The sequence below is a fragment of the Sitophilus oryzae genome, unplaced genomic scaffold (assembly GCF_002938485.1).
Source record: "Sitophilus oryzae breed Bouriz unplaced genomic scaffold, Soryzae_2.0 scaffold_494_pilon_pilon, whole genome shotgun sequence".
NCBI classification, from domain to species: Eukaryota; Metazoa; Arthropoda; class Insecta; order Coleoptera; family Curculionidae; genus Sitophilus; species Sitophilus oryzae.
The window spans coordinates 76,534-88,277 of NW_022147078.1; the positions used below are offsets into that span (position 1 = coordinate 76,534).

At 31.9% G+C, this 11,744-nt stretch overlaps 1 protein-coding gene across 1 annotated transcript; it reads left to right on the plus strand.

Annotated features, from left to right (window-relative positions):
- Positions 1-779: 779 nt before the first annotated feature.
- LOC115886595 (integrin-linked protein kinase) lies at positions 780-11,087 on the plus strand. The gene is made up of 6 exons (XM_030905830.1): positions 780-1,002; positions 1,233-1,398; positions 1,452-1,707; positions 1,767-2,069; positions 2,129-2,411; positions 10,705-11,087. The coding sequence occupies exons 1-6, from the start codon at positions 914-916 to the stop codon at positions 10,955-10,957; spliced, it is 1,350 nt and encodes a 449-aa protein (XP_030761690.1). The 5' UTR covers positions 780-913; the 3' UTR covers positions 10,958-11,087.
- Positions 11,088-11,744: the final 657 nt, after the last annotated feature.

The window sequence follows — 11,744 nt, forward strand, 5'->3', positions numbered from 1 at the left end:
CCCGCGAAAAAATTACGAAAATTTAAAGGGACAAGCGAGACGAGGTCACTCTCCCCACCACTCAAACATGAAAGGTACCGCGCGAACTGTCGTCTCTTGTCTTATCTACTCTTTGCTTTTAGTGTACATCTGGTGTACATACATATAAAACGCTCTTAAATTTGTAATTTGGGAAAAAAAAATATATTTATAAAGCTGTAGAAACATTTCTATGAGCTAGCAACTTTGATTAAAATTTAAATAGACATATAATCTGGCAACAACAACGAGGTACGCATGCGTACTATTTATGAGCAAATACAGCAAATAGACGTCTCCAGTACAGCTTAAAACTTTAAACACACAATTCTTTACATATTTGAAAAATATTGGTGAATAAACAAATGAATAAAAAACATAATAATCGTTTGTAATAATCGCTCATTAATAGCCATCTAGACAAGGAAAGAGAGAATAGCCATAAAGGAGCATGTCGTAGATCGATTCTATCTTCATTCTACTTCTGTCTCTGTTGCGGCATTGCCATCTAGTGCCAACGAATTTTTCTGAGCTAAATATCCCAATGCCAAATGAAAATCATAAAAAAATCTCTCCAACGCGTGAAGAGATCATTTTAACAGATAAAATATAAAAATTGACAAAAAAATTATTTATTTTTGAAAAACCGGTCTGTCAAGGTGATACCTTTTACATCAGATTTAAGGAATTTTGACAAACATTGGTAACGTTGAGTGTTTTTTTATTAATCACAGACATACTCCTCCCTATTTGACAGTTGACAGCTGAATCTGGGACTTGTCTGTCGCGTAAAAATAGAAACAAGTTCAATAGAGTTGTGTATGTGTTATTTAAGTGGTAGCGAGTATACGCCCAATTGTTTATTTATAGTTGTTATTTTGCATTATATTTTGCAATGGAAGATATTTTCCAGTGGTGTAAAGAAGGAAATGCCCTACAAGTGAGAGTATGGCTTGATGAACCTGAGCATGACATGAATCAAGGGTAAAATAGAATCAGTTTAATATGTAACCAAGGACAAATGGGACCAATTACCATATTTGGCAATTTATTAAATTAAAATTTGTTTAAGAAGGGATACTCTAGTTTTATACTTAAGCAACACATCTATTAATTCATAAGCTAAAACAAATCTATGGCTAAAACTAACAAGTTATAGAATCTGTCATGCAATTTTAATCTTTACTATGCTATGTTTATTTAATCAATTTCAGAGACGACCATGGGTTCAGTCCTCTCCACTGGGCTAGTATGAAAGGTCATACAAAAATTGTCGAAATGCTATTGCTTAGAGGTGCCAGAGTTAATGCAACAAATCGAGGTGATGATACACCTCTTCATTTAGCCGCAGCCCATGGACACAGAGAGATTGTTCAACTAGTAAAGATCATTAAAACTATTCAAAATCCACATAATAATTTCTCATATTGTAGCTTCTTCGTCAAAGAGCCGATGTTAATTTTACAAATGAACATGGCAACTCACCTTTACATTATGCATGCTTTTGGGCTTATGAGGGAATTGCCGAAGATCTTGTACATCATGGCTCAAAGGTTGCAATTGCAAACAAGTATGGAGATACACCTCTTGATAAAGCTAGGGGGAACTTAGCTAAAATTCTACACGACATTGCTGTTGAAGCTGGTCAGGACCTGAAAAAAATTAAATTCAAAGATCAGAGTTGGTTAGGTAATAATTTCTGTAAAAAAATGCTGTACATAGTATTCATTTATTTTTAAATATTATAGGGTTAAAAACTCGTTCAAGGGATGCCACCCTGTCACGCCACAAAGGTATTAATTTTAAAGAGCTTGATTTAAAAGGAAAGATAGCAGAAAGTCACAGTGGTATAACTTATAAAGGACGCTGGCAAAACAATGATATTGTAGCGAAGGTTTTGAACATAAAAAACATTACAGCAAGGATTTCAAGAGATTTCAATGAAGAGTTTCCTAAACTAAGAATCTTTTCTCATCCCAACATACTGCCTGTTATTGGGTGTTGCAACACACCTCAAAACTTAATTGTCATAAGCCAATATATGCCTCTAGGTATGCTCTCTTTTTGCAGAATAATAATTATAAAATTTACATGTCAATTTACATTTTAGGTTCACTATATAATGTTCTTCATGAAGGACATGGCAACATTGTTGTTGACACATCTCTGGCTCTTAAGTTTGCCATTGATATTGCAAGAGGCATGGCTTTCTTACACAGTCTCGAGCGTACTACTCCAGAATATTTTTTGAACAGTAGGCATGTTATTGTCGAGGAAGATCTGACTGCAAGGTTAAACATGGCCGATGCCAAATTCTCCTTCCAGGAAAAAGGCAGAATATATTATCCTGCATGGATGTCGCCTGAAGCACTGCAGAAAAAGATTAATGACAGGTAAATAAATTCAGTAGGTAATTATTGGGAAAACTGGAAATCGTCCGATTTTCACCAAAATTGGTATATACACTATTTTGAGGTCGTAGATTACGAATCTGAACTTTTTTCTTGGCGGTCTCTTACCGTTTTTCAGAAAAACGGAAAATATTTCAACATTGAATTTTTCTTTATTTCGGCCCTATAAAGTAATAATTTCACTATATTTTCATTATATTAGAGTTTATCTAATAGCTACACTTGATTGGGGATAGAAAAATGTCCGAAATTTTACTGAAAAACACTTTTCTTAACAAAATAACAAAAAAAATTGAGACCAGATGGAAGTTTGACATTTGATATATCCTTCTTTCTCTCTCCTATAATGAGAGAGACAAATATATTCTAGACCTAATCCTTGTATATATATTTTTAAAGTAGATCAACCTAAGACGTTTATGGACTAAGACTACTAGATGGCAGGACCGGTTTCCCTACAGAAAAATATTTTTTGTTGCTCTGAATTTTGAAGCTACCAATAAAAACAGAGAAAATAAAAATCGATAATTTTCGGACTGTGCCAATTGGTTACTAATCGACCAAATACTTTTTGTCTATTAAATATGCTATAAAAGCTGGCAATTATACAATTCGACCATTGTAAATACCCAACAAATTCTTCAAGGCCGACAAGGCCGATGCTTCTCACTGATAAGAAATAAAAATGTTTGTTTAGATAATTTTCGAGGTATTTTTTCTTTCTGAATGCACATTTTAAAATATTTTATATTCTTTGTCCTTTTGACCTATTATCCTGGTTGCACGTATGAAAGTTCTGTTTCTTCTAGTTTTAGAAAATGTTCATATTTCTTTTTTCTTTGAAGGTGTAGTGTAAAATTAGATTAATTTATTAAGTTTAATTATAGTGTTTAGTGTAGCATGTTAGTGTAGTCTACCAAAAATAGTTTAGTAGTGTTTTTATAGTTTATTTTGTAGTTAAGTAGTAGGTGAAGGGATAATTTTGTTATTTTTTTTTTGTTTGATAAATTAGTAAGTTTGAGAATTTGTTCAGTGTAGAATACAAGAATAAGTAGTTGTGTAGTGTTTTTAAGAGATTATATTCGTTTATTTTTTAGTTGAGTAGTAGGTGAAGGGGTATTTGGGTATTTCTTCTCTTTGTTTTTCTTGTAATAATTGTAGTAGTTCTATTAAGTATTATAGATACACTATATCTTCCTTCAACTTCGTTGGAAAGTGCGTTATCATATAATCTTGGTTTACAACATTATGTTTTTTTAGTAAACCATAGTTGGCCATGACTTCATAAAAAGCGCCATTTTTTTATGCTTTTCAGCGATAGGTATAATATATTTTTTTCGAAAAATTACAAGTTATAGCCAATTCTTTTCTTTCTTGGCCAATTTCCATAACAATAATACCATGCCAATTAGTTAGCATCAAAAATGTAGAAAGTTTTATGTTTTCAAAAAAAAAATTTCGTAAAATTCGTAAAGAACTCAATTTAGAATAAAATAATCTAAGAATGAAATGATTCTTTTATAAACCTGCATGTAACTTTTTTTAAATATTAATAACAGCCAATTAGCATAAAATTATCATAAATTATAAATAATGTACCAACATATCGAAATAATAATTTCTTTGTTAATACGGTTTAGAATTCTTAAAATAACAGGCAAAAATAATCCACAATTTACAGTAAAATAAAAGTTTCGTTTAAATTTCTGAATCAGCTGATCACTATTAAAGTTCGCAGATACCCGGGCTATATTATTACTTTACTCTGAGGAAAATAACGAAAATAATCGATATTTTTGACTCCGCCCCGAAAGGTTCACGATTTGTCCTCCAGTTAGCAGCGTATTTTGTCTAGTCGGTTGACCAACTGTAAGAATATATAAACAAGGACCTAATCTAGAAATTTGAAAATTTACAACGTTGTCATATCTTCTATTTTTTCGGGTGATTAGGGATTTTAAATAAGTTACCTATTATGAGATCAACAATAATTAAATATACCTACCTATATCCACAAAGTTTCGCAGAAGAATTTTGATTGCATTGGTTTCAACTTCTATGCGGAGGGGGTTAATCTTTTGTTGTTATATTATATCAAAAAAAGATTAATGCCCTCTGCAAAGAAGTTATATAAAGACTATTTATAACCACGAAGTGGCACGAAAGAGTTTTGATTGCATTGGTTTTAACTTCTTTGCGGAGGGGGTTAAGCTTGATTTTCATGCATCCGTTTTCCGACGATATGATATTAATTTTATTGGTTGAATTTAAAGACTTCGATTAGTTAGAAAAAGTTATTCAATCGAAGGTTTTAAATTCAGCCAATAAAATTAATATTGTATCATCGTATCGTCGGACAACGGATGCATGAAAATCAAGCTTTAATCTTTTTTTAATATGATATAACAACAAAAGATTAACACCCTCCGCATGGAAGTTGTAACCAATATCAAAACTCTTTCGTGCAATTTCGTGGTTATAAATAGTCATTAGTCATCTCGTTGGTAAAATAGCAATTATGGGAAGGAGCCGTTCTTCTGGCGACCGCCTTTCGTAATCCCAGAATGAGCGAAAATAATACGCTAAATTTAGGTTTAGCATTGGCAACGTTGCTTTAAATGCTAGAAACACATAACCCAACATTTTCAGATTGTTTACAAATTTATTTTAGCAAATGTTCCTCTATTATGCTTAGAATTGGTTAAGAAAGTAACAGAAAATAGCAATAACATCATTGTTTATTGAATACCTAACAAAATATGTGCTAGAAAACCAAAATATGAGAAATTAAGAAAAATTCGATGTTGAAATAATTTTCCGTTTTTCTGAAAAACGGTAAGAGACCGCCAAGAAAAAAGTTGAGATTCGTAATCTACGACCTCAAAATAGGATGTATACCAATTTTGGTGAAAATCTGACGATTTCCAGTTTTCCCAATAATTACCATTCAGTATTTTATAAATGGCATAGTATGCTGTGTATAACCAAGTACAAGTATTTTATTATTTTATCTCTGGATATTAATATATATGGCTGACTTAAATGCAAGTTTGTCAGTGCCATTCTAATTTTATTTAAAAGGTGTAAAAATATAATGTATGGTAGACTCAATAATTTGTTGGTTTTGTTTTACATTGCCAATAAAGGATATATGAGGTCTGTTCTCAGAAGAATCCCTGATTAGTCAGCGCGTTTTTTATTGGTTGAAATGTGTAGAAACCAGACTAACAATCAGGTTTCTACGCATTTTAACCAATAAAAAACGTGCTGACTAGTCAGGGATTCTTCTGAGAACAGACCTATGGTAATCGCAAAACAATTTCTGATGCACGTGATCAACTTTGAGTGACGAGCGATGGCGACAGCGCTGCCAGATTGTGATGGATTTATGAGATGAATCTTAATTTAAGAGTGACAAATAATTTATGTCATTTTTCAAAGATTTTTACGTTTTATTTTTAATTTAATTACTAATTTACTAATTACTAATATTTTAGTAATCAATTGATTTATTTGTTTTATAGCTTATTTTACTTATTACATATTGGCAAAAACTAGTCCATTATGAAGATTATTCTAAGCGTTATTATGGGTTATTTATTTATTTATTGATGTACATCCTACAAAGCCATAAGTGGTAATAACAAGTAATAGGGTGCTATTAATGCACAAACTAATAATCACAGAATTTAATAAAAACTAATGAAGAAATAACTTTGAAAATGGTATAATGTGCTTATCAATCAAACTTGCTTTTCTGACTGCAGTCAAGGGCAACAAAGGACCTTTATTGTCAATTGTCACGGTTTTGTTCAAAATAGTTTATCAGGGAAGCTACAAGCTCTTTGCTTTGACTGTTTAAATGCTTGGCATATTTTCAACACACAACTTCAAGAAATGTAATACAAAAACTGGAAAATTTAGTTAAAGAACTGTTTGTGCTTAAAAGCACAATTTAAAAAAAAACTATGAAAATAGGCAAAAAAACGAGAATTACTCACAAAGATTCAGCAACAACACATAATACAAAATAATGACTGACATTAGGATAATTGTCAAATAATAAACGACAACCTTGCTGAAAACGGCGCAATGTGACCAACATAGCGATAATAAAATTGGGTTTAAACCAATTTTTGCAGCTTTAATCTAAATAAAATATCTGTTACAATCGTTTGCTCTATAAAGTAAAATGAAGAGCTGCTCGGTATCTTAAATTATACAACAAATTTAAACAATTTTGCGAAAATTTCATTTAGTCAGGTTAGTGTCAATGTCGATATGATTGATGACGAGCATCGGAAAATGTTTTGCGATTACAATAGTTTCAGTATGTACAGGGTGTTTCAAGAAATATGTGCCATCTCTCGTAGAGATATTCTCACTTAAAAATAAGATTTATTTTTTATATCAACAAAGATTCAATTTTGCTTTGTTTCATAGCTACAACAGGAACCCTTCTAGGAACAAACTTCTACGCTAATTGAAACCACTAATTTATTCCACTAATTTGGAGGTTCTGAATGAGGCTTAACTTATTAATTTTATTTTAAATTTTATTATGATTAAAAAAATGCGTTTATCTCATCAAGGAGATTGAAATCGACAAAATAAGAAAATACAACTTTTTATCGGTATTAAACCGCCGACACCATTTTGCTAACAAGAAAAAAAATAGTCAGTGGCGCACGTGTTTTCTTTAGAAAAATATTCCAGTGATAGCCCATATGCACATTAATAAAATAGATGTTTTAATAATTATTTAATAACATAAGTACTAGATACGCTACTGAAACATCTAGTGAAATTGACGTATTCTAATTATTCTTGACAAGTAGTAAATAAATGCAAAAATGCAAAAAAAATACCCTATGACCGAAAAAAAACGGCGTCCAGTTGGCTTGGAAATGACGATCGATAATGACAGTCCCCATATAATTTTACGTATAAAATGACAACGACCTTTTTTTTTGATCAGGTTTTTTTGTGTATCTTGTATTAATATCAGTCTGGTATTTTATCATTGAGAGAGTCATATGTAATAAAAAAGCGAATATTTAAAAGCCGTTAAAATTTTTGAAATAAAATATAAAATATATTTCCTTTTAGCAATACCATCATTTTTCGCCACATTCCAAATTTATCTTATCAGGTGTTTATTTATAATAGGGACACAAATATTTTTGAAGGGACATAATGACATAAATAAAGAAATCCAACATAAAAATTGCACATACAAAATTATTTAAACAATCGTCTAATTATTTCTTATTTCTGGTTATGGTAAAGTCACACTTTTATAATGTAGTCTGTAGCAAAGTTTAGTTTACGAATTTGGTTTTGTTTTTCTAATTTTAATTGTCTAAATCCCTGCGTAATAAATACTAGTTGAATGAATTTATATCAAATCATGCTGGGTGCTAATAAAAATATCGTTTACAGATACGATTTACGTTTTTATCGTTTCAATTAACGATTACAAATTACATTTCTCTTAAGAACAATAAAAGAACATTGCTTTTAAATAATGTCCGTAGACCATACTTTTGTTGACATCGGGACAATTAATAATTTTCCCAAGTGAATATATTCATAATGTTACCAGTATTACTCATCAAGCAATACTACTCTTTATATTAATCAATTAAGGCCATAAACAATCATATCATATTATATACTAATTCATTATAATAAAATTAAGTCATAAAAATATTTTAATTATATTCCTGCAGTTTAAGTGAAAAGTTTTGTTCCTAAATATTTACTATACATAAAATAAACGCGTGTTCTAATACGAAATATCTTCGTAACAACGGCTGTTTTAGAAACGTCTAGGTTTACTTATTTCACTGAGATTTATGAAAAAAAAATCCTTTGCCTTGGATACAGATACCGCCACGTTTTGGAAATAGCTCAAAACAAAACAAAATTGAACGAGGCAACAAAAAACGCCAAAAAAAATCGCCCCTCGCCCTCCTCACGAGTAGTTTTCATGCGCTTTTAAGAATCGAAAGTAGGTCGAGGCAAACCGAAGTGGGCCAAGACAATTGGAAATTAATCGAAATGCGTCAAAGTTGGGCGACGAAATGGGACCTTGACATGTTTCGAAGAGTTTCTCGCATAGTGTAGACGCTGTTTTAGACTATTAGTCTTTTTATTCAAAAAGATTAAATAAGAAATTTTACATAATTTTTTTAATGACAATAGTCTGGAAGATAATTTGTAGTAGTCTAGGAGTTAGCTCATGTCACGTGTGCCGTTGTATGTCTCCTAAATTTTGTTGCGGGGATTTGTTAAGCACCTCTAGGAGTAATTGACAAAATTGGTCGCATGGTCCAGAATACGGTCATTTGATCGCCATATTTAAAAATGGCTGCCAAATTCTAAAAATTTTTTTGACTATATTTCCGTAAAAAGTGCTCCGATTTTGCTTTAACAAAATCTGAAAAATCGCAGCTGGTTCATGAACTAGAAAAGAAGTTACAAATACCGGCAAAATCCGAAACTCCTCAATCTGCGGCTAAAGCAACAATCATAGACTTTATGGCTTTTGCAAGGAAGCTAAATCTTTAAAACTGAAAACATATGAAGAGTTTGTGGGAAGCATTTGAAGTACCATATGCAAAGCCTCTCTCACAAGTGAGCGCATAGATATTATTTTTGACGTTTACAAGGAAAAAAGCGTGAAAGGATTTGAGAGGGCTAAGCGATCGCGGAAACAGCCTGTGGAATATGGACCACCAAATGACAACACACCCCTTCCTGTGGATTTTGACGCTTACTGGGCCTCCTGTCAAAACAAAGAATTATTGCAGTCATACCTTGTTGATTGGGTATCCCGGAAAAAAGATTCTGTCACTGCATCTATTCCCATTTACCTGGGTGGCGTTGTTAAAGATGGTCAGCCAAGGTGTTTCAGTATAAAGAATGGCAGAATTGAAGAAGAACGTACGTTGAAATCTGATCATGAAGAAGCGGATGACAGAATGCTAACCCATATTTCTCACATGACACTGACTACAAACGTAAAGAACGTAGTTATTTGTTCTACCGATACTGATGTTTTTGTTAGTGCACTTTACCACTACTTGCAGAAGTGGAAAAGTGCAGGACTTAAAGAGCTTTATGTTGCCTTTGGAATAGGAAAAACCTTGCGGTATATTCCACTTCACTCGTTTGATGGCAGATTACCAATTAATGTTTGAACAGGTTTACCTGCTATTCATTCTTTAAGCGGTTGCGACACTACAAGCAAGGTTAGTACAAAATTAGCAGCTCTGAAAGTAGCAGAATCGTATGCTGAAAAGCTCTTGTTAGAATTTGGTAAAGAGCCATTAAATGAAGAAATGGAAAAACAAGCAGAAGAATTTTTGGTTCGTGCACTTTCATCAAACTTGAGTGCAGTGGATAAGTTGCATTTCCATCAGTCCCATCATAAAAAATTAGGAAACTTTCAAGATTTGGCCCCTACTTCAAGATCAATCCGTCTTCACATAAAACGGAGCTACTTGCAATGCTACAAATGGATTCATGCTTTGGAACCATGTGAAAAACTTAATCCGTTGAACTATGGTTACATAGAAAAAGATGGTATTTTGATTCCACAAGTAACAGACGACCGAAAGGACCCTGAAGACTTTCCTAGTCCATGTAGTTGCCAGATGTGCTTCAGAGAAACTGTATGTCCCTGTAGAAAAATTAAAAATTAAATAATGTGTTGCGACTTTTGTACATGTAAAAGTAGTGTTTTAGACCATTGCAACAACCCTCATACATAAGTTAGTAAGTTTTCTGCTTCTGCTTAAACATCTTAATTTTTTGCATTTGAAAAATCATACTTGTGCGTTTTTTGCGAATACGTCTTATGCATTTAAATATACTTTTATTATTTTGAAACGAATTTTTATTAGTGCTTAAAACGCGAGGTTCCAGATTTTTAAATTATACTTTCCTCAAAAGAACTACAGTTAAAAAATATATATTCACAAAATTTGTTTGCTGTCAAAAAATGAGTATAATAACCTTTAAAACTAAAATCCCGACCGTTTGTTAGGAAGATATTAAAATATATAAGAAATTAGTAACATGTCGGCCATTTTTAAATATGGCGACTAAACGACCACGATCTGGAGCGTGTGACCAGTTGGTTTTAAGCTCTTATACATATTTAATAAAACGCCGCACAAAAACTTAGGGACATATATAACTGCACACGAGACATGGGCTAGCGCCCGCACTACAGTATACTATTATAAAAAATCATATTTCTTTTTAGAAATTGGGAGGCATCTGACATGTGGAGCTTTGCCATACTGTTATGGGAATTAGCTACCCGCGATGTCCCATTCCCCGACCAGAGCCCTATGGAGGTGGGCATGAGGATCGCCTTAGAAGGTCTGAGAATAAGCATTAAGCCAGGCATTTCGCCTCATCTGTCCAAATTGATTAAAATATGCATGAACGAAGACCCGGGTAAAAGGCCTACATTCGATATGATTGTGCCCATCCTAGAAAAAATGACGAGATAATTTTAACGGACATTCATTATCAGGTCTCTTAAAATGATATTTACTCCTAATCAGAATACTCTTTTAAAGTGTGTACTCACCCAGGGTAATCCTATTTAAACAGTCTTCTGATATGAATGTGTTCATTAAGAAAAGAGCTTTAATTATTATTAATTATAAAACGATCGAATATTTGCGATAATTTTGGTGTACCGGCTTCACTAATATTTAACTCTTAGGTTTATTTGTAAAAAAACTTTTTTAACCTTTTCAGTATATTTTCCCCAATTTGCCTCTTCAAAATGTCTTAAAATATTTTAAAACAACTTTTTACTTATAAAAATATATTTTTACAGTCGGTATTGCAGACGGGAATACTTTCAAACATGGGCGTACGCTATTTTATTTTTATTTATATTAAATTTAGATTAATTTTTCTTTAATAATTGCTAACAATATACTGTTTGAAACTGAAAGGGTTAAATATATAACTATATAACATACCATGGGCATAATTATATTACACTATAATCTGGAGCCTGACAAAAATAATTTAAAAAAGTGACATATCGTAAATATATTTTTTGGCATATCATTTTATAAAGACGTTCGAGTGCCTTAAAAGATGCCTTACAGTGTCGACGAAATAAATTATTAATAATTGAATAATATTATTGACTTTTTACTCTTCTGTTTTTTTAACATAGTGCTTGATTGTTTATGTTACTTTTAACTTTTGTATTTATTTATTGTAAGTAAAATGTGATCTGTGTAAAAAAAGATAACTTTATTAATTAATAAATATAGC